The sequence below is a fragment of the Podarcis melisellensis genome (genome assembly GCF_964234715.1).
Source record: "Podarcis melisellensis genome assembly, chromosome: 3".
Taxonomy (NCBI): domain Eukaryota; kingdom Metazoa; phylum Chordata; class Lepidosauria; order Squamata; family Lacertidae; genus Podarcis; species Podarcis melisellensis.
This window is the reverse complement of record NC_138530.1, coordinates 25,401,367-25,425,237: the sequence shown is the minus strand read 5'-3', so window position 1 is coordinate 25,425,237 and position 23,871 is coordinate 25,401,367. Positions and strand designations below refer to the sequence as shown.

General features: G+C 43.7%; 1 protein-coding gene across 2 annotated transcripts in view; it reads left to right on the top strand.

The window, feature by feature from the left end:
- The window catches only part of INTS7 (integrator complex subunit 7), a 42,674-nt gene extending 21,276 nt beyond the window's left edge, over window positions 1–21,398 (top strand). For both annotated transcript variants that reach the window (XM_081903836.1, XM_081903837.1), the window contains 9 exons: window positions 2,105–2,242; window positions 3,437–3,643; window positions 6,350–6,544; window positions 8,296–8,399; window positions 9,157–9,225; window positions 13,597–13,729; window positions 15,732–15,830; window positions 18,284–18,469; window positions 19,112–21,398. In XM_081903836.1, coding sequence (XP_081759962.1) covers window positions 2,105–2,242; window positions 3,437–3,643; window positions 6,350–6,544; window positions 8,296–8,399; window positions 9,157–9,225; window positions 13,597–13,729; window positions 15,732–15,830; window positions 18,284–18,469; window positions 19,112–19,405 — 1,425 coding nt within the window. In that variant the 3' untranslated portion in view covers window positions 19,406–21,398. The remainder of the gene's footprint in view (window positions 1–2,104; window positions 2,243–3,436; window positions 3,644–6,349; window positions 6,545–8,295; window positions 8,400–9,156; window positions 9,226–13,596; window positions 13,730–15,731; window positions 15,831–18,283; window positions 18,470–19,111) is intronic.
- Window positions 21,399–23,871: the final 2,473 nt, after the last annotated feature.

Below are 23,871 nucleotides of genomic sequence, written 5' to 3'. Positions count from 1 at the left end.
AGTAAGCATCAAACAGATGTTTTTTAGCAAGTAAAGGAAACTTAAAAGTCTGCATCCCAAACCTGAAACACATCCATTTAGGAGTATATTTGCAGTCTTATTAATCTTAATCCTCCTTCAGTCCAGTAGGTGGCACTTGTTTTACATGGGTGGTCAGCTTGGCCTGGAAATGACAGCACCACTGTAAAAAGTCTTACCCACTTCCACCATGGCTGTAGACACAGGACAGCTCAAAGTGGATTTGATGCATCTTATGTCTGCATGGTTTTTGTATTGCCCAAGTGGCAGCCCTTATGCACACCCCATTTGATTTGAATCTTGCCCAATCCACGGATAATATGGGTTGGGGAGTGACTTTACTCAACTGTGGAGGTGTTGAAGTACATTGTGTGGGTGCAGGTATCAGTTGAGGGCAGCAGGCAACAACTCAGCATTTGAACACATTGCCATCAAGTGCCACAAACATGCACAAACTGCCTTGCCAGTGCTAGCCAAGGCAGAGAGGAAGTTCCCTCAGCTCTCTTGCTGATGCACAGGGAACAGGCCCTGGGAAGTGGCAGGCTTTGGGCAGAGCTGCCTGATCCCACACACTGCTGTATGTGAAAATAATAAAGGTGTTTCAGATATAATGGGCAGAGGGCTGAAACAGCCTGTTGTTTGCTATACAACATTTTCATGTAATTTTGTTCCAGTTATTTATTGGGATTGTGTTGCTGAATGTTTTTCTACTTTTTAATATCTTTGTAAATCTCAATAACAAATGGGAAAGTGTAGAAAAGGACCACCAGAATCAAGGGATTAGAACGCCTTCCGTACCAGAAAAGGCTTTTTTGTTTAGGAAAGAACATGTCTAAAGGCTGGATATAGTAGAGGCTCGTGAAATTATGTCTGGTGTGGAGAAAGCAGGGTTTTTTGCCCTCTCATATAAGACTAGAAATTGGATCAGTCGGTGAAATGGATTAGCAGTAGATGCAGGACAGACAAGAAGAAGCACTTCAAATAGCACATAATTTATGGAATTGTGCTCATAAGATGTGAAGGTGACATTAGCTTAAATGGCTTTAAAGGGGGGATTAAGCAAATTCTCACATCAATCATTAGCCATGAGGCAGTGCTGAATGCAAGTTGCAAAGCAATAATGCAGAGCTGTTGTTTTAATGCCCTTCTGGTGATACCTGAATGATCACAGGTGCTGGATTCGTAATTTGATTTAACGGGGCTTTTATGAGGGCATAAAGCCATTTCACTACCATTGGTTGTATCCAGCTAAGTTGTTCTCAGAGTAGACCAGTTGAAATCAGTGGCCTTAAGCTAGACCTACACATTGATTTCAGTGCTCCAGTTGTATATAACCCCATGTTTACTTGCCAGAGCTTGCAATCCTTTTCAGACAGACCCACTTGCAAGCAATACCACTTGTTTGGTATTAGAGTGGTTAACCTTTCAAAGAAAGTAACAGAAAACTATTCAAATGTAGCACTAAACTGTGGTTTAAGGAATATGAACCTTGAACTCTGCCTTCCCCTTCTATATTCCTCCTGTTGTGGTGGTCAGAGATTGAATAAAGTACTTACCACTCCTGGTTTAGCAGCAATGCTGTTTTGTCTAAACCTAGCAAACTATGGTTTGTGTAACCCCCCGTTTCCCCACAAACCAGGATTGCATTGTAGTTTGATCCTAATTTGTCATTGTGATTCTGATTGGAAGACAAATTTACTAGTTTTTTACTAGCAAATTTACTAGTGAACCAGGTACATAACTACAGTTGTACCTTGGATGTCAAACGGAATCTGTTCTGGAAGTCTGTTTGCCTTCCAAAGTGTTCAGAAACCAAGGCACGGCTTCCGATTGGCTGCAGGATTCCAAAGAACGTTCGCAAACTGGAACACTCACTCTGGGTTTTCGGTGTTCAGGATCCAAAACGTTCGACTCGCAAGGTGTTTGGGATCCAAGGTACAACTGTATTCATTGTGCAAGTGGGGGGTGGACCTGATGAGACCAAAGCTCATGCTGGTGATGGCAGACTATGATTCCACATTATTTGTGGCTAGGGTCTGTGTGATCTATTTTTTCATTCAGCTTTGCACTATTCCTTCCTTGTTAGGTATCTCTTGCTACTGTGATATTTGTTGCCAGCCAGAAGACTTTATCCTCTGAAGTGAAAACTGTTATCAAACAACAGCTTGAAAATGTCTCCAATGGATGGACAGCTTACAGGATTGCCAGACAAGCTTCCAGAATGGTATGTGTGATCCATATTTTATAATTTCTGGTTTCCCCAATAAGCAAAGCTAATTGACTGAGTTGAAAGTACCGTATTTTTCGCTCCATAGGGCGCTCCAGCCCATAGGACGCACCTAGTTTTTTTGGGGGGGGGAATAAAGAAAAAAAAATATTTCGCCCCCCAGGCACGGGGCTGGGGCGGGAGAAGCCCGAGCTTCCCCCGACCCCAGCCCCCAGAACAGGCAGCTCTCAGCAAGCCTTGGGAGACCGTCGCGACTTCCCGCCGGGCTCCGACGCCTTGCGGATATCTGCCTGAAGCCCAAACCAGGTTGGGGAACAGCGGGATGGCGGCGCTCCGCCTCCCCGCTGTCCCCTGAGCTTGTGGGGCTGGCAATGGGGAGAAGTGCGCTTCTCCCCGCCGCCAGCCTCCAAACCAGGTCGGGGAACCAAAGCCCAGGGTGCGCTGTGCAGCTCGCCCCAGGCTTCGAGATGCAGGCTGCTATCCACAAGCCTAGGGAGCCCGACGGGAACTCCCGCGGGCTCCCAAGGCTTGCGGAGAGCTTCCTGAAGCCTGCATTCTCCCCATAGGACGCATACACATTTCCCCTTAATTTTTGGAGGGGAAAAAGTGCGACCTATAGGGCGAAAAATACGGTAACTCTTTGTACTCCTTAAATTCCCCATGAAGGCTGTAACCTTTTGGGGAGATAATTGCCCCACCTACGTGATATAAAGTGGCTGCATTTTTTTGTGCTGTACTAGGGTCTTTTTTAAAGAATAAGTAGAGTTAAAATATGTGAAAGCATGCTAAATTAAAACAATTCTACCTGCCAGATTGCAGCTATTGATGGACCAATTCCCCTCAGCTAATTTTACAACAAAAAAGTCAGCTGATTTCATTGGAGACATAGTAGGGTCTGGATACCATTTTGTAGAGTCCCATTTTGGCAGCTGTTAACTGGAGCACTCATCTTGAGCAGGGGCACTATTTTAGATTTCATTGGGAAAAACTAAGGCCTTTCAGTGGGGAGAGCAAGTTTCTCAGCAAGGTTCCACTTGTGGGATATATTCAAGCTTTAAATGGCAAGAACAACTTTGAAATGTTTTTGACGATTTCATATTACTGTATTCTGATCCTGTTTTATCGTTTGGTTTAAGTGCAGAGTTTTGTTTTGTTTTTGTCTGTAAATCTCTCTCTTGTTGCCCTGCACAGGGTAACCATGGCATGGCCAGAGAGCTGTATCAAAGCTTGCTGACTCAGGTGGCTTCAGAACACTTCTACTTCTGGCTAAACAGCTTGAAGGAGTTCTCCCATGCAGAGCAGGGCCTGACAGGGCTGCAAAAGGATGATTATAGTTCAGCACTTTCCTGTATTGCTGAGTCACTGAAATCTTACCACAAAGGAATAGCATCCTTAACGGTCAGTGTGAATTCTCCCCCCCCCACCCTTTACTTGTTGTAGACCTGTGGGTTAAAGCAATTGTCCTTTTTCACTACTGTTTCTAACTAGACTCTTCTTCAGATGTCTTGGAAGAACAAATGTTGCGCTTACACCTACTTTCTTAAGCAGCAGTAGCTTATTCCAGCAAGAACTTTAGCGTTTAAGATCTTCCCCTTCTTTCTGTCTACATGGCCGTCTGAGTGGATTGGTCGCTACCGAATTGGCATGTTGGCAGTGCAAGACTCCAGCAATAATTTCATCAGTAAGGTAGCTTACTCCTGTAATAATTAAACCAGTAAACTACTGCTGTTTGACAGAGTAGGTATGAACCCACTGCTTTCATGCTCACATTAACATTTATCATCACATGAGTGCACAGGAGGCAGAGATTGAACAATAGCAGTCTTGGCTGCAGTGTGAACGATCTCGGATTCCTTGTGCAATCAGCCAAGAGTCATGGGAGTTCTCCTCGTAAAACGAAGACCTTTCCTCCCCTTTTGTTTACTTTCGGTTGCATTTGCCGGAATGGAACTGTGTTCTGCATTCTTGAAATGCTTAGCCAGGGAGAGGGACTTGCCCTGCTGCACTGGAAATATATTATGCAGTAGAGAAACAGCAACTAATTTGTATTTTGGTTACATGAACAACGACATCATTTGTGGATTATTTGCATTAATGTGTTGGAGGCTCGGCTTGACCTTATTATGGACCATGTTGCATAAGCTTATTCTGACATAAATAACCAATCCAAGAAATTCTGGATCTACCACTTAAAATGGGTGTGGGAAGCATGAGACGTGGCCAAGTAATGAATATGCATTCTTAAGCTTCTTCATTTTCAAAGCTTTGCTCAGTTCAGTGTGTTGTTGTGGTTAGAACATTGGACTGAATTCAGACAGGCAGAGATCAATCCAGCCTCACCCCAGAGGTAAATTTGGCTTGGTCTCTCCTTAATCTACCTTGCAGGTTTGTAGTGAGGATAGGAATGGCCCTATACCCTCTGTCCTGATTTTTCATTGCCATGGCTATTCAAAGAGCCAGAAAAGCCATTTTCTCCTCAGGGAAGGGGGAGAGCCTGCAGAAAAGCACCTTGAGGGGGATACATGTTGTGGTGAGACACAGTTTGTCCAAATTTGATCTCAAAAATTACAGGATATAAATACATTGTCTTCAAAGTGAGTCCCTTGATGTGGTAGGAAGAAGACAAGCTCAAGGTTTATTTAACTTGCCAGTTCTATTGAATTGCTGCAGTCCTGTGTTGCACAATGTGTGCGTGAACATTTCTGACTCCAGAAGAAGGCAATTTGTCAGCTCAGGCAAGCAGAAATAAGATAGAGCTTGGTTTATATGGAGCAGAAAATGTATTTAATTGCTTATCGTGACAAAAATAGTGCCCGTTTCAATAGAAGAACCACAGTATGAGAAAATTGATGTTTTAGGTTGCCTTTGCAATGTATGTGCCCTAGTTTGAGCCTTTTATTAACCAGTAATTGTTTCTTATGAAGCTTTAAAAAGGCAGCTAAGTAGTTTGTTCATCTCTCTGGGCAAATACTGATTTGGTTGTTTCATGTGCCTTTTATTGTGCCCTTTGTATATGGAAATCACAGAGCTTTGTTTATTAGCTTGGACATCCGCAGAACTCTGACAAATATGTTAATTCAGAAAGTATTGCTGCTGAATGCATACAAGCTGTGTGTCTACATGCCATTTACAAATGCATATGCTCTGTCCTTTTCTTTCTCCTCTGTCTCCATCTACATCTTTGGCCCTTAACTTGGGTTCTCAAGCCAATCTAGGATCAGAATATCATCCTTCACAAAGGCTGGGCAGATACATATCCTTATATCCTTCCTTAGAAATCTGCTGCTATTGTGGCTGCTCATTTTTTAAATTGGCACTGGAAAACACGGCTGCTTCTCCCTTTTCTTCAGCTCTGGCCACACATTATCCTAATGCTTGCGTGATGATAAATTTTTGAAGGTGCCTAGTGCAGAGAGAAAGGAGGTATTGGAAATTAGGACCTTTCTCTACTCGGCAGAGACCTCTACTGGGGTGATTATGAGTTTGAGGGAGATGTGACGGGGTGGAGGGATGGGGTCATTGGTTCTAGCAGGGTTACAGATAGCCCATTTCTGGACTCCCCAATCCTGGGTCTTTTGCGTATGAAGCTGCTCATCTGCCGGACCTTCTGATTTAATTGTGGATGAGGGAACTGGCCTGGCATGCATCTCCTTGAGCTGGGTGAGCTAATTGGGTGGAGTGGATCTGAGGGCTGACTTAGAAGGTCTGAGACACTGACAGGTTGGGGATTCTGCTGTTTTTTGCATCGGACTTGGTAATTCTTGCGGTACTTGTAAAAAACAAAGTAGATCTCACAGGCCTGAACTCTACCCACTCCTAATCTAAATTACGTTTCCTTATTAATCTAAATCTTGTAAAAGTCTATCCCCCTGCTCCAAGCAGCAGTAGCAACTTCTGAATATCTGTGGGAGCTGTCATCCATAAAGTTCACCCGTGGAATGTTCTTCTGAATACTAATACATAATCCCCCAAATATCCCACATTATCTAAACAAAGTGTTCTTCTAGAGAAATGATTTCTAAAATCGAAAGGGCATTCTTCAATGGCTTTTGGCTTGGGTCACCAGTCTCAAAGTTCTGACTCTGTGTTTTGTTTGTCTTTCAGGCTGCCAGCACACCCCTTAACCCTTTGAGCTTTCAGTGCGGGTTTGTCAAACTCCGGATTGACCTCCTTCAGGCTTTCTCTCAGCTCATCTGCACTTGTAATAGCCTGAAGACTAGTCCTCCACCTGCCATTGCCACAACCATTGTCATGACCTCAGGCAGTGACCTTCAGCGGTGTGGACGCATTTCCAACCAGGCATGTGCTCCAGTTTCCCCTGTTATGAACGTGCAGTTATATTTTTACGTGGCTTGGTGTGCTGAGATGAAAACAATGAACAGTGGACACTGACCAAAAAAGTGACCATTAGCTGCAATTCAGCCGATCATTAAAGAATGAGGCTCCTTTTGCAATGGGCAGAAGCCACCGTGTTCTCCTATAAACATGTTGAAAAGGTACAGACCTTCTGCAGAAAGAATGTTGCTTAGCGCCTGTGCCCAGGAGCTATGAACTCCCATCATCCCCGACCACAGGTCACACTGGCAGGGAATTATGGGAGCTGGAGTCCAACAACATTTAGAGGCCTACATGTTCCCCATCTCTGATTTAGCATAGTAAGATCTGTTTCATGATGCCCTGCTAAAGGTTCTACCTTATATGGAGGCCAGAAACATAGCTTTTTCAGTGAAAGGTACTCCCAGTGGAAGTACTTAGTCTCTCCTTGCTTGCTTGCATTCTGGGGTATGTTAGCACTTTGACTTCACAGAATTCATATGGCAGTTGATTTGTTTAGATGTTCCTGCCCTGCTTTAGTCTTGCTTGCACCAGAGTTAATCTCTTACAGTGAATGCTCCAATCTTGTCCCCTTTGCTCCTCCCTCCTAGTGCACAGAGGAAACTAAACAAAATCTCTGGCTTACAAGAATGCCAGAACTGGGGGTGGTGGTTTGTTTCAGTTCAGCAAACCATGATAAGTAAGCCAAAAACAAACCATGATAAGTAAGCCAAAAACAAACCTAGTTCAGTCGTCACATCAAGCCATAGTTAGGGGTATTCACAATGACTCATTATGTGGGCTATTTTGACCCATTCCCCAATATACAAGCACTCCCCTTGTAAGGGAGGGGGAAAATATATCAACCTTGGACCTTATTTTCCCTCTGTCAGCCCCCTTGACCTTCTGCCTGGGCTGGTATTAGACTGGAAAGGGTTTGGATTCTCCCTTCCCCACTGAACTGCTTTGTCCCGTAAATGAGTACCCTGCATTTTGACACACAAGGATCCTCCAAAATTGCCACAAAACACACTTTGAAAATTCATAAAGCAAACTAGAGCAAATTAATAATCCTTTTAAAAATCTAGTATCAGAGATTTCAACCTTCAGATTCCAAAAGTCTGGCAGAGTGCCGTGGTTTTCATTTGCCTCTTAAAAGCAAGAATTGATTTAGCCAGGCAGGTCTTACAGAAGAGAATATTCCACAATAGAAAAGGCCCTGCTCCTAATAGAGCCTAACCTAATTTAGATGGGCAGGGTGGCAGAAAGGCACGAATCGGATTGTGAAACCAGGATCAGGGAGAAATCTGAAGAGCAAATTGACAGGGAGGAGGGACTTGGACGGTGCAAGAAGTGAGGCAAAGGCAAAGAGAGAAGTGATACGTTTGAGGTGCAAGTTGTAATTGCCAAGAATCACCTGCTGGTTCTATATGTTAGGGGCTGCTAATGGGAGCCAAAGAAAGCAGGGAAGCTCAGTTGGCTTCAGGCGAGCCTGCATCCCAAGACAGGATGGAGAGAAGGTACAGTCTTGCCAGTTGAGCCAGTGATATGAGGGCCCAGTGCAGGGGTTCTGCGGTGTATTTGTTTGACCTTTTCAATTTATGACCTAATGGAAACAAATGAGAAAAGTGAGCATAGCACAAGGATATACAAAGAAACAAAAATATTAGTTCAGTTCAGTGCAATCAATCATGAGTAGTGCTTTGTTTTTGTCCCCGCCCCTTTTGCTGCTACAGATGAAACTCTCCATGGAAGAATTCAGGAACCTAGCTGCAAGATACGGAGATCTCTATCAATCATCTTTTGATGCAGACTCAGCAACTTTGAGGAATGTGGAGCTGTATCCTACTTTTCAAAGCGCAGGGCTTGGTTATTTTTCTCTAAGGATATGCCTTGTAAAGATGACTCTTAAGAATTTATTACTGGAGCTTAGGACATGGGGAGAACATAACTTTCTTACAAATTCAGCGTGCCAGTTTTCTTTGAAAGCCAACACCAAACACCAGAGTTTGTTTGCCAGAACTTAGCACTTGAGATCATTGTGTCAGGCCATTACCCAGCTGTCAAGCATCATACCTAGAAGGCTCTTCTTCAGCGCCTTCTGGAAGACAATGCAATGTAGAGATTTGGCACAGGTTCAGTGGGAGGGAGCTCTGTAGCTATGATGCCACCATGGGCAAGGATCTCTCCCTCACGGTCACCCACCCTGCTGACCTGAGGGTTGGGCACAGAAGGTGAGCTTCCAAAACGGTGATGTTGGCAGATTAGTATGGGTGCAGGCAAACCAGTAAATAGCTTGAGTCCAAACGTTTCAAATCTCCTGTTCATGACCAAAATGGGGGAGGGGGGGGAGTGCATGGACCTGACGCTCCCTTGCATAGGGCTAAACTCTGGTTCAGCAATTGTATCCAAACCAGGTATATGTGTGAAGTGGTCTGTAGAATCAAGTTGCTTAAATTCAAGTTGCTCAAATTAATGATCTCCCCAGAAATTAAGGCCATGCTGATTTTAGTAACTTACGGCCATTATTTTAATGAACCATGTAATATTAATTTGATTTTGCCAGTTTCATTTGTTCACCTTTAACATCACGTCAGACAGCAGCAAGGTTGCTTATTGATATCGCATGCAATCGAAGCCCTGATTTTAGATCCTGAATCTGCAAGGTAAATATGACGTAGACTTAACTTTCTTCAGCCTCTTGTCACCCAGTCTTGCCATTATTTTCTAATTTAAGTAGCCATTAATCAAGGCGAAAATGTCTAGCAGTAGTTTAGCCAGGGCTCCTGTGAAATAAAGTTGCACAAAGTTAAACATTTTGAGTATATGGAAGAGTCCATTCAAATTACCTTTAGTTTATTTGCTTATCTGAAAGAAACTTCAGCTGCATTTCACTGAAATGCACTATTTCATGGGAAGCAATTCATTAACTATATGTAGTGCATGCTCATTGTCATTCAGAAAGTATTTTTTTAAAAACCGTATTAGTTCTTTAGCAACTTTGCCTTTTTCCTTGGCTCCAAAATTAAAGATAAATGTATACTTTTTAAAATTTTCTGTATACTTTTTAAAATGTGACAGTGACTTCATACATCAATTTTTTGATTTAAACAAAAAATTTATAGAAGTATTAAAATAAAATACTGTCGGCACTGTGCTGTGCTGATAACGAAATGCATGAACTAACACATGAACTTGTCATGTGGAAGAGTAGTAATGTAAAATTCAGCAGGTTATTGTTCATACTGATAGACATCAGGACAGCAAAAATTAGAAATCTTTTGAAAGGAGTCCTGATTTCCTTAAAGTGGGTTGATGATTGGGCTAAATCAGGGATGGGGGAACCTGTAGCCCTCTAGCTGTTGTTGGACTTCAATTCCTATCAGCACCAACCATTCGCCATTCTGCCTGCGGCTGATAGGAGTTTGAAGTCAACAGCTAAATGAAGCTGGCTGGGAGTGGCAGAAAATGTTTAGAAAAAATTCAGATTCAAGTAATATGGTTATAATATTTTAGCTAGGCAATCCTTACTTTAAACATTCTCAGGGCTATATCCAACTAACATGTCCCATCAGTGTAAAGATTTCAGCTTGCACAACAGGACTTCCTCTTCTCCCTCCACCCTCTCCCAGTCTCCTCTGGGTGGATGGAGAAACCCACAGACACATTTAGGGGGTGTGCAGGGGAAGGAGGCAGGAAGTCCTGTTGCACAAGTGGAAATTATTGTGTTGTTTGGAGACGTATTACTGCCACTTTGGATGCAACCCTTAGTGATTTTTTTCTCTAGGGATGAAAGCATTGCGGACATTGCACCTTGGTGAAACTGAGATTCTATAGTTTAGTGCTTTTCAGTCTTCCTTCTAGGAAGGATTTTCACATTGACATCTCCTGTGGAAACCTTGCATGTCTGCCATGGAACCCCTAATGTTAAGGAGGATGTTTTACAATATTATAACAATAGCAATAATATTTATTTATTTGCCACCTTTTCCCCAAGGCAACTTACAGGTAAAACAGAGAAAGCAAAAAAGCATAGAAAAGAGAGTCATTACACATTCAGTTCCCTGGCTTGGGCCTCCTCACTGACCCATGTGAACTTAAAGCACAGACAAGAGCATGCATCAACGCATTGCAGTGGAAGGTCACTAGTGTTGCACAAGCCATCTTTTAGGAGAGCTTGTCTGTCATTTCTGTTCTCACTGAGAAGCCTCCATTAAGCTTTAAGAGAACCCTGGCATTCTTAGAAATAGTTCAGGATGAGATGCCACAAGATCTTGTTGAAGTTAAAAATAAAATAAATGACAAATACTTCTTCTTGTATTGCTTGTATACCTGGTGCTAAATAAACTTTATTTGATATAAGCACTAATAATTTCAATGGCACTAAATTCCAAATAAGTTTACTTAAAAAGCCAGGGCTCCCCTCCCCCAATACCATTGGGCTCTCTTGAATAGTCCCTGTTTTCCTCCTTAGCTTTTGAAATCCCCTAAATTAACCAGATAATTAATCTCTGGTGTAATGCCATTGACTTTGATGAAGTTTCTCGAGGGACAAAGATAGCCATGTAAGCCTTCTTGGTACTAGTAAAAGGTCTCCCTTTGGGCTGACTCTGATTTCTGTTGATAGAACGTAAGTTGATCAGATCCTGTGAGACTGGAAATCGGAAAGAATTGCTCAGAAGTAGTAATGGCTCATTTAAACATGGGAATTACAGGACTGAACTGATGCCTAGTAGATCTTAATCCACATAGACAGTACACACTTTTTAAAACAATGGCCCGATTCAGAGGTAATGCTAAAACTGTTGTGCACAGCTTTTGGCTCCTGCATTTTTCACTTTCCTCTTCACTGCTGTTGAACAGAAATGATTGGAAGCTGTCACTTCTGTTTTCTATTAGCTGCAGTTTATCATTACACCCAAACCTGAAATGTTACCCAAGCAAAAAGATTTTCAAGCCCTGCACTGCACTTTGACGTCCTGACGATCAGGGCTTCCGAGGGCAGCATCACCTGGCGACAGTGGCGTAGCGTGGGGGGTGCAAGGGGGGCCGGCCGCACCGGGCGCAACTTCTGGGGGGGCGCGCTCGCTGCCTCCGGAGTCGCCCAGAGCCCCATGGCAGCGGCTCTCAGCGCTCGCTGCGGAAGGCGCGCCAGGCAGCCCCTCCTCACCGACGGGCAGCGTTCACCTGCGGGGCTCGGCCAGCGCGCAGGGCTGGCCGCATGGAGTTGCCGGGGAGCCGCCGCCGCCTGCCATGCCGCCCTGGCTGCTTCAGCCGCGTCCGACAGCCGGCTCGAGGCTCCTTCCGGCTGGGTCTCCCGATGGGGTGCTGCGGGCGGAGGCTTCGGCACCAAGCGCCACGCCACCCACCCGCCCCGACGGGGCCCGCCCACCCGCGCCGGAGGCTGGCCAACCCACTGGCCCCAGAGGCGCCCCCTCCCCGCGCCAGAAAGAAGCCGCGTCGGGGCTAGCCGGGCCGGGGAGGGAGACCGAGAAGGCTGCGCCGCGACGCCCAAAGACGTGCGTCTTGGCGCAAAGGGGCCCGCGGCACCCAGACGCGGAAGGGACCCTCTCCCCCTGACCCGCCACTGAACTGCAATTCCCAGCTCCCTTGGCAAATCCCAGTGCCCAATCCCCAAGATGCTTTATTTGAGGCAGGGGTCCTTTAATTGCAAAAACAACACCACGGAGGGCAGTAGTCACTACGAAGTTTGCCCCAGAGTAGAGCCGTCAGTATTAATGACCATGGTTAGGGGTTAGGGGCGCAAATTACTTGCCTTGCCCCGGGCTAGGGGGCGCAAATTACTTGCCTTGCCCCGGGTGCTGACTACCCACGCTACGCCGCTGCCTGGCGATAGTGATGCCAGGTGATTAGCAGGCAGCATCTTCACCCACATGTCAGATTTGGTCCAGAGGAGAAGGAAAACCATGTTTGCCAGACACAACAACCACATCATTGTTTTGGTGAACCAGTGCAGAGAAAGCATTGTGTGGAGGTGGCTTCCATGTGTCAGTGCAGGCTACTTCAGCAAAACTGAGCCATCTGCCTTTTCAGTTCAGGGGACACTTCTTGTATACAGTGGTACCCCGCAAGACGAATGCCTCGGAAGACGAAAAACTCGCTAGACGAAGGAGTTTTTCATTTTCTTAGCCGCTTCACAAGACGCATTTCCCTATGGGCTTGCTTCGCAAAATGAAGCTTGCCCTGCAAGCTCCGGGGATAGCGGGGAAGCGCAGCGCATCTTCCCCGCTGTCCCCGGACCTCTTTTGAAGCAAGGGGCGGCGGGGAGAAGATCGCTTCTCCCCGTTGCCAGCCCCGCAATCTCCGGGGACAGAGGGGAAGGCGCGCGCGCCTTCCCCTCTGTCCCCGGACCCCTTTTGAACCAAGGGGCGGCAACGGGGAAAAGCGATGCTCCCCGCTGCCCCATCCCTTGCTTTAAAACAGGTCCGGGGACAGAGGGGAAGGCGCGCGGCGCTTCCCCTCTGTCCCCGGATGGTCTCCATAGGAACGCATTGATTGATTTTCAATGCATTCCTATGTGAAACTCTGCTTCGCAAGACGAAAAACTCGCAAGAAGAAAAAACTTGCGGAACGAATTAATTTCATCTTGCGAGGCACCACTGTATTCAATTCGGCGCTGAATGCACAAGCAACTGCTTTGCAGATGTGTCACAAATTTATTCCAAGATTTTTTATTTTATTTTTTAATTGAGTAAGGAAGAAATGTTTAAGTGAATTGGAGATGTTCAGATTAAGTGTGAAATTCCTATAAAGATGGGGAGGGTTATCCATGGAGTCCAGCATTTACAAGGACAAAGGAACCTGTCAGAGAGGCTGTGCTATTTCCAGGAAATTATTTGTTTTCCCATGAATGGTTAAGTATATAAAGACAAGATGATGATGATTTTATAGAATCTTTATCTCACCTTCTTATCCAGCCTAGAGTCCCAAAGCATTGTGTAAAAGTACCCAAGACACTTTGGAAAAGTTAGAGAAAGGCACACATTGGGCATCACCGGAATGAATTTCTTTTCTAGTTTACAGGAATATGGCTCTGCTGGAGTGGCACATGCCACAAGTGAATATGAAAGGAGAATGATGTCTGTGTTCAGTCATGTGCTGGAAGAAGTGGAATCACTGAACAGAAAATATGCCCCCGTGTCTTACATGGCAAGTAATAGCCACTTTGTCATAGAGACTTTCAAAATAGTAGGTCTTTACATTCCTTTGAAACCAGAAGTCAAAAGATAGATGACCCCAGGTTTTGTATTGGTCACAAATAACATATAACCAGAGAGATGGAATAAAATCAGTTTCTACCATAGAGCAACATTGGAGATTTATTTTATGCTTTAGAGGGTATAATTTTTAATGATTCACAGTACCAGATTTGTATTTCTGAGGAGATGTGTATAGGATTCAGTGGTCAAGGTGGAAGTGACAAGTCAAGACTTGGCTTCAATCTGTAATTTATTAACTAAAGCTATAGGAATGGTGGAAGCAGCATTGATATTTAGGTATAATGAATTAACCAATACAAACATAAGTATAATCCAGATATTGTCATGCATATTAAAAAGCTGAAAGAACGTGCAGAAAAGTAAAAAAAAAATTTTGTTTGTAATAAGTCTTCACTCATTCTCAAAATTTTTGACCAGCTGTAGCAAAATTTGTCTACTTTTTAATGAGTAGCATGTTTCTTTATCCACAGCTGTTTAGATTTTGGCCCTTTCCCCTCTCCTAAATTTGAGAATGGAAAGCTTCAACTTGAAAAGCATTATATACATCTTTGGTATACGTCAGTAGCAACAGACGGAAATATTTGTAATTTGAAATAAAGGGATGAGGCTTGTAGTGACATGAGGAGCTATATCATTGTTCTTTGGACTGCTTATAATTTTACTCAGTTTTCTAGGAGCTGTGTTATTTAATACCTTTCTGATTCTGACGCTGTGATGGCTGTCATGCAGAAAGTTCATGTGTGGAACATCCTAGAGGCCACCTGCCATTGCTCCACCTTGGCTTCATTCATTGAAGCTGATTGTGTTTCAGTACAACTTTTCACTGGTGTAGAGTTTCTCTTATCAGGTCAGGTCATCCGAGAACACATGCGCTAGCTGATGTAGCTCCAAACACAAGGCGGAGAAGAGTTCTAAATGAGCTTAATCTATCGACTAGAACCAGGGTTTCAGATACTGACTTTAGGATATCTCTGATCTCTCTGAGAGCAAGCAGTCTGATGTCCTTCCATGCGTGTATGAATAAAAATGTACGCAGAGTCCTGTATAAAAACTAAAGCAATTATTCAGATAGCAGCAGGGGGCCACTATTGCCCTAATTTCTTGCTTGTGGGTTTCCCAGAATCATCTCACTGGCCACGGTGAGAAGCGAGATATTGAACTAGATAGACCTTTGGCCTGATCCAGCAGGACTCCTCATAGTTAATTTCTCGCTGGCCATATTTTTGCTCTCGTTTTATTGCAGAAAGCACTGTGGGACCAGAATAGAGAACAAGCCGTTTTCCCTAAAACTTCAGAATTTCCCCATATTTAATCTTCAGCTCCATTCATGGCTTGTCTTTCTTTGTTGTAGGGACTCCCCACTGCTACTTAGTTTCTCTCAAGCCAGTACTGCCTTGCCCTGCCTTGCCCCATTTGGCTGCATTCTTCCTCCTGGTGGCCTCTGGTCTCCAGGAAGCCCTTGCCTTGAGATCTAATGTGCCAGGCTGCATTGGCCACCATTTTTTCTTTCCATATATTCTTGATCAAATGATGCACTTAGGAATAGGGGGTGTTGGGGAAAACAACAACTTTTCCCCAAATTCCTTTAGAGCTGCTACAGAGCTATTTTCGGAGCTATTCAATGCCTCTCTTGTCCTGATACAGAAAGGAAACTGGATTTGTTTCCACCAGCTCTATAGGCTATTCCAGCCTGGTGCCCACCAGACGTTTTGGACTGCAACTCTCATCAGGTCATAGAAGCTGTAGTCTAAAACACCTGGAGCCCCCCAGGCTGGTGAGGGCTGCGCTCTTCCATATTCTTGATGATGCATTGTCTTGGCTTCCTAATAAGTGCTGGTGAATGCAACGCTAATGCACAAAGTACATTCTGTTTCCGATCCCTGCTGTAAAAAGGATTAGTTCTGATCTGGCTTGGCATTGTTTTGTTCCAGCACACGGCTTGTCTATGCAATGCAGTCATTGCCTTGCTGAAAGTTCCCTTGTCATTCCAGAGGTATTTTTTCCAGAAGCTGCAGTCGACTAGCATTAAGGTAAGCTTACGGTGTCACCGAATTTTAACTGCGGTTAATGCAGAGAAATGTCTACAATCCCTTCGCTGTCAGGAAGAGGAATGGGAAGGAGGATTGCTGCTAATCCAGCTCTCAAATTTCTCACTGTTTGTAGGTTAAAATGTAATTGGATTTGGACATGCAGATCCCTACGTCTGCTTTGATTCTTTAATTATTGCTATTTTTCAGTGGGAGATTCTGTTCAGATCGCTCACTGCATTCTGTTTGGCCCTGGCTCTTCTATAGGAGAGAGAATGGGAGCCGTTAGTGATTGTATGGCACCCAATACAGCAGTTATTTTTTTCCAGAGCTTTTATTTGTTTATTTAAACAATGCCTACTAGCAACTCCCCATTTACACACAATCTATTTGCATGAGTGTCCTCCTGGCTCATAAAGAAGACCCTCTCCAGAGCCTGAAGAGGACAGAGGCACAGCGGGGCATTGTTGAGGCTTCCCGCCTAACAGCTTCCCCATGCATCAGCTGAGCAGCCTCAGCAAAGCCCCTCTGCCCGTCCGGCTCACGGAGGTCCATAACATAACCCTGTATAAATGGGGAGTCACAGAGGGCCTTCTCGGTAGTGGCACCCACCCTGTGGCACACCCTCCCATCAGATGTCAAGGAAATAAACAACTATCTGACTTTTAGAAGACATTTGAAGGCAGCCCTGTTTAGGGAAGTTTTTAATGTTTGATCTTTTATCGTGTTTTTAATATTCTGTTGGGAGCTACCCAGAGTGGCTGGGGAAACCCAACCAGATGGGCGAGGTATGAATAAGTTGTTGTAGTAGTAGTAGTAGTATAAATAAGTTGTTGTTGTATCACTTAACTACAACCTTATCTAAGCAGTGTACAAGAAATAGGTAAAGGTAAATAAAAAATGGAAATAGAAAAGGTAAAAATGGATTAAAACTGTACAGTCAGACTTAAATGCCTGCTGGGATATATAAAAAAAAGTCTTCAGTAGGCACCAGAAGTTCATCAGGAAGGGGCCCTGCATCACCTCAACTGGCAGGCAGTTCCACAAAATGGGTCCATCATCCCACACTCATGGTTTCTGATGGATTCGAGCCAAGCATCAGAACCATGGAGAGCCACTAACAGTGACTGGGCTAGGGATATAAGGGATTAGGCAGCCCTTGAGCTGTCCTGGACATACGTTGTTCAGGGCCATGTCAATTAAGACAATACTCTAGAACCTGGCCCATTAGTATATGGGCAGCCAGTGCAAGCTTTTGAGCACCAGGGTTACAGGCTAGTGATTCTCCCCACTGACAATCTAGCTGCCAAAGATCTAAAGAACTGCCCATCAGAGTAGGCAAAACAGAGTTAAGATGGGGGCACGGTCTTGCATGTGAGTAAGGCTGCTTTGTATGCCCTGACTACTGGTTCATGTAATTTCATTTTCTAAGGCTTGTACCCTGGCATCTGGAATCATAACATTTGAGATTTTTAGGCCAGTGGCAAGTTACAGATACTTCAGTTAAGTAAATAATAGTAAAAACAGTAGTGAGATAAAGTTTGTAATTACAATATCAAGCAACAAACAAATTTGCCACAAAGTTTAATTAATACACACACAGAGAGAGAGAGAGAGAGAGAGAGAGCGCCAGGATTGCTCCCCAAAGAGCACATACTTTGCCAGAAAGGAAGGTCTTTGCTAGCTTTCTGAAACTCACCAAGAAGCCTGCCAGAAGTACCTCTCTAGAAGGGATCTCCGCAGCACAGGTACATCTGCTAAGGTTTCTCTTTACAGCAGACTCATGGAACTTCCTTCAGGACTCCTTCGGCTAATCAGTTGCCTGTGTCAACAGCAGTCTATTTGGAGTCGTTTAGAGTATGTGTACTTAAGATTGTCAGAGTCAAAAGCTAAGGGCTCTTAACAAGCAAAAAAGCTTACTTGAAAGATTATCAAATGTTGCAGAATCCATGCCCCAGAGCATAAGTCGTCTCTCTGGTTGGGGTAACAGGGCTGTTTGGAATATAAAAACACAAAAATGCATAACATAGCAACAAACAAAAACAATACCCTTCTCACAGTTCAAAAGACCATAGATTGTTTAATTAGCCAAAGGCTGATTTCCTGCTTGGTTTCAAACACAGTTTTTAGGCTGTCATCCAGCCTTCCAGCTGCTGCCCAAAGTGCAGAGAAAGCTTTACTGCTTGATTGTACTGAAATATTAAAGCTGCCCTAATATGGAGGTATTAAGGACAGCATCTTCATTGTGTAAAATAACGTTCTAACAGAAAAGTTAGCTGCAATTCAGTTTAGAGAAAATGCATTTCAAGTTTGGAGTGCTTGAAAACGTGTATTTTTTTCCTGACAGTGCACTACTCATAAATTGTGTTGATTATATCTCGAGCATTGTAATATCCCTCGCCATCTTCCATGCGCTTCTTGTTTCAGTTGCTTTTTTTATTTTATCTGTACTTCAGCTTGCCCTGTCACCGTCCCCACGCAACCCTGCTGAGCCCATTGTCGTTCAGAATAACCAGCAAATGGCATTGAAGGTAGAAGGAGTGGTTCAGCACGGCTCCAAACCAGGCCTTTTCCGCAAGATTCAGTCGATCTGTCTAAATGTATCTTCAACACTGCAGACCAAATCTGGGCAAGAGTACAAGGTACGAAGTTGTATACTGTCACCATTTTACAGTGTCTGAAACCTATGAAGAATTTAAATGGAAATATCATTTTCTGCTGTTGGGTGGCGAGGATTTTAATCTCAGCGGGGGAGGGGTGTGTGGGTGTGTAGGCATTTCTGGCAGCTTCTTTGAAGATAAAACCTGTAAGTAAGATCTTGTGGTGGTGTTGTGTTCATATCCCCATGGGAAAAAGCCTGTGCCTTGTGCATTTGCATCTGGGTGGAAAGGGGAAGGTGGAACAGATAATCCTTTTCCACACTTGCTGTCTTGGCAGTAGCACTGAAAAGTCCTAACATTACAATCGACTAAGAACACACAGCTGTCTGGCAGCAGGAAGCAAATCTGCTCAAGTAAGAGAATGCTGATCACTTGGGATGGCTAATCACTTAGAGGTTCCCAAGCCCTGCTATGAACAGCTGAGCAGTTTGCAATAGCTTTAGCAGAGAGCGCTAAATGGCTTCTTACATTTTGCTTAGACATGCTGAACAAAAGCAAAGGACAACAGTTCTGATATTGTCCTCTGTGAGCCAAACCTTTGCTTATATGGCAGAATTGAAACATTGAACACCCTCTTAGAGAAGCTGTGGAAAATGCCATTCCTACTCCTGTTTTCTTTCCCAGATGCCCATTGACAGCCTGACAAATGAGATGGAGCAGATGGTTGAGCCTCACAACGATTACTTCAGCACACAGTTCCTCTTGAACTTTATTATTGTTGGCACCCACAGCATCACAGTGGAGTCTTCTGTTAGAGATCTCAATGGTATCATATGGAAGACGGGGCCCAAAACCACTCTGTTGATTAAGTCTCTTGAAGATCCGTACTCCCAGCAAATTCGACTTCAGCAACAGCAAGGACAGCAGCCACCACAACAGCCGCAGCCACAGCAACGAACTGCCTATTCCCGTTTTTAGCACTGTTCTTATCATTCATCAGCCCAAGTGAAAGGCATTCCATTTTATGTGGACGTTGTCATTTCTCCCATCTGTTTCCCATGATGCTGTCCTTCCTTCCTTCCTTCCTTCCTTCCTTCCTTCCTTCCTTCCTTCCTTCCTTCCTTCCTTCCTTCCTTCCTTCCTTCCTTCTTTCCTTGGCAACTGCAATGATCACACCTATAAAATGCAGCTCGGTCACTGAAACCCAATCCTCTTGAGGCACTCCATATAACAAGCTGGTTGAATGAAGTGGCTCTGCTCACAGTTCCAGCTGTTTCCACCATGCCACCGAAATTGCTCTAGCAGTGGAGTGCAGAAATTTGCTAAAGCAGAACAAAGCCTTGGTTATGTACTTTAAAGCCTTTTTTCAGGTTCTTATGGCCCTGTTCATGTGATGTGGGTCACTAAGGGCCTGAGGGGGCTAAATCCATGTTTTTATGGCTTCAGCTCTTCTCGCCATCATTCAGCACAGATTTTAGGATGGTGTGATGAACTGAAGCCATACATTACATGATCCATCCATTCACTGTTTTATTGTGCTTTCCGTGTGCCTTGTAACCTGCATTCCACCACACACAATAGAAAAGCCACTTTAAAGCCTCAGATAAGAATGGGCCAAGTTGGTTTCCCTTTGCATCGTTGTTGATGGCTTCCAATTGGAAGATAGTGAGCAGTGAAAGGTCTGCAAGAATTTCCTGGGTTGCATCCCAACATATTGGCTGTTTGAGTAATCCAGTTGCCACTTCCTGAGGAGCATGACTTTCGATTCTACATTTAGTCTTTCAAATTGCATTGGGTTTTTATGTATGCAAAACTGTGTTCCTCTGTGTTATTCAGTACATCTACAAATGCAAAAAAGTTTCAACAAACATCCAGACATTCTGGGTGGTTAAATGTAAATAATCATTTTGAATGCTGCTAAGTTAGAACGAGGTTTGGATATCATTCCAAATATCGGGGTGGTGTTCTTTAATGCCTCTGAATCTTGCAGCTGCTCATATTTGTTGCTTCTCTATATAATAATGCTTGAGCTATGCCATTGTGGGGAAAGGGAGATTGCCTTGCTTTATAGGAAAAGGCATTTCAGATTGGTTGGGATCCTTGACCCGCCCCCCAACACAAAGTCCCCCAGAAAGAAATATATTCATCTTTGAAAGGTTAGAAAGTTGAAAGATCAGAAAGGGTTGTGTTATAACTGTTCTTCCTTTAACAACAATATGAAGGAAATGCGCATTGAAGCTACGTGAGTACTTTTTAATAGGGTTTTGTTTTTGTTTTTTGGAAGAGGCAACTGATTCTAAAGCAAAATGCAGCTTGAAGTGCAACAGATGACCAGGCCCTGTACCCTATAACGTAAAGAGGGTATATTTTGTATGGTGTTATGAGTTACTTCAAGAGAGCAAGGAGACAAGTAATGATCTTGGAGCCTGCTCCACATGGACTCTTGCCCCTACCACCTCCAGGCCAGCTATCCAGTGAGAAGAATCCTGTTATTTTTTAAAAAGCAAACATACGTTATAAAGTACTTTAATTTTACCAGTAAGGCTTGGAAGCATTTGGTATCCTGAAAGGCAGGATGAGAATAATTCTAATACTAATAATTCCCTGCTTTATTCTGTACCAGAGTTGTGAATGGAGAGCCTTCTTCCATTAAATACTCTTGTGGTTGGTGGAGTGCATGCCATAGCTGTGCAGGAAGAACTTGACTTTGCATTCTCTTACTGAACGTGCAGTGCGTCCATTCCTCTTGCTTTCAGATGTGAGAAGTTCACTCAGCTCTTGATGATACAGGTATGCAGGTTGAGGGTTTCTTTCATTGTAAATACTGGGGGGGGGGGTTTGGAGGTTACTTGCAACATGCTCCTTTTTGAGAAACTACTCAGGTGTAGTTTCTTACTTCATCTTACATCAAGCAAATGCCTCCTTGTTATGTATAGAATATCCTAATAAACCCATTTGTTTCCCATTTGAATCTGATCAGCAAAACCAGAACTTCTTGTGGGGGAAAAAGACACTGGCATTCTTTAAACTCCAATACTTGATTCACTGGCTGCCTTGGGTTTCAAAGTGTCTCTCCAATTTAACAAAGAAACATTTCACCTCTTCTGTCCCCAGCATGTTGATTTTGCAAATTATGAATAATCTCCAGTGTTAGAAACTCAGATATATAAACTAGGAGCCAAATGGCTCCTTAAACCAGGGTTACAGTTGCTGAAACAGAATGCCTAGTTTCCATTTTGGGGCCAGACGACTTGAAAGTCATATTTTTCAATATGACTTTTTTGGGTCCTGAAATTCATTCTGAATGTGCAGATAAAAGATAATGGATAGAATTCTACAGAATGGGGTATTAGCGTGTGAAAAGAGTGTAGATCCAATGATCCCCAGGCATGCACCTCCAGATGGTGGACATGTCTGCCGCCAATCCTGGCACCCGGGCATCTTCACTTGATCGCAAGTGGCCGATAGCCAGCCAAATGCGCCTGGCAAATTTCTAACGCTGCCTCTGACAGCAAGCAGTGGGAAATGTGCTGCTTGACATACGTAGGTAGATGGAGCTTCGTGTTGATCAGCTGGCTAGCTTCACAGTTTGTTCCCCATTTTTATCTTTTAGCCACCTTCATCTAGCACTGACTTAGATGAAGTCAAACCTATGTAAACCCAATCCAAAGGCTTTTCACCCAAGTTACATAGCGGTCACTGGAGCTAGGTGTGCATACCATCAACTGACCATGGGGAATCCCTGAATATTTCCACCTTGTGCTGTAAAATCCAATTTCTGATTGAATAAGCTATTTCCCTTCAGGACTCCTCTTTCCCTAAATTTACTTAATTGAAAAAGGAGTTCTGTGCCTATAGATACTGGACTTGTTTAGAAGCCACTTACCCCACTGCTGGAATACTGAGCGTCCCTTTGTTTCTACATGAGACTGCTAGGGGTGATTTGGAGTTGGATATCTTCAACATGCTGATGACACTTAGCTGTCTCTCCTTTCCACCGACTCTAGGAGGTCTTGGAAGTCTTTAATTGGTCTGAAATCAGTAATGGAATCAATGTGGGCTAGCAAATTTTTGGTTTAATCCTGACAACTCTGGGAATTGTAGCTCTGTGAGGGGTACAGGGATTGCCTAACAACTCTTAGCACCCATAACAAATTACAGTCCGCAGGAATCTTTGGGGAAACCCATGACTGTTTAAATTGGCATAATTCTGCTTTATGGTGTAGTATATGGTGCCCAGTTGAAATGGAAGGTGAATGGTTTTGCATAATCTCTAACTTTGCTCAAGAAGAAAAGTTGTCCGTTGTGTTAATAGCCATATATGACAATCCAATTCATGCTCATTTATGACTAAGGAAAGCAGAAAAGGAAAGTGTGATACCAGGAGCAAGAAGAAGGAGCTGAAACATGGTTAGAAAATATTCTGATGTTGGCTGGCCATTAGGGACATTGAAATAAACCTGGGAAGTAAGGGGAGCAGAGATGAAGCTAGAATTTCTGCATACCAGCACGGAGGTAAATTCTACAAGTTGAAACCATTGGAGGAAGAAAGATATGGAGTGGTAAGCTTTTTTTTTTTTAAAAAAAGTGTAATCCATTATGATGATTAGGCAGTTCCCACATACAGAATAATACAGATTTTCATGTTGGTTCCTTCCTCTGGTGCATCAGAAATAGCCGTAGCTGGAGATGGGATTTCAAACAGGATGGACTGGCTGAAAGGCAATAGAATTCAAAGCAGGGAAGAAATTCAATATTTTTTCCTCATTTTTGTGTGGCTGCACTTTTAAGAAAGATACTTAATTCAGGGTTTTATGGGCCTTATGTCTGAAGTTCTGAGGCTGATGAAAACGGAGCCATGACCAACATCAGCATCTGGAGTCCTTGGAGTCATGGCCCCAGCCTCAAGCTTGAGCCAGATATCCTGGTCAGAGGCAGCAATACTTCTGCATACAGCTGCCTCCACTGAAAAGCATAGTGATCTGGGTCATAGGAAATTTCTTGCCTGAGTGTTTTACCTGCAGTTATGACCCACACATTATGATCAGGGATGGGGAATCTCTTGCATCCCACAATCTGTGTTCCTTTGTGGGACGAGACTTTAGGTAAGCACATACGTGATCATGAATTCAAGCATTGTATGCAAGTTAGGACTTCTTTTCCTTGACCAAATTCTGTTGTATTTATTTCATTTGTTCTCTCAGGAATGGTCAAGTCTGGGAGAAGCTATTGCACATCAGCTGTGCTGGATTTTAAGGACCCACTGGAAATGTTTCTTTGCTTCATATTTCAAGTACCTTGAAGAACTGTTTGTACCGCATAAAATCAGAATTTTACAGAATCTTAGAATTGTGATTTTATTATATAATGCATTTTGAAGGTTATCTTCACAACATGGAAACGAGGTTGCATATTAAAAGAGGCTTGCAAAAATATTTCCCAGT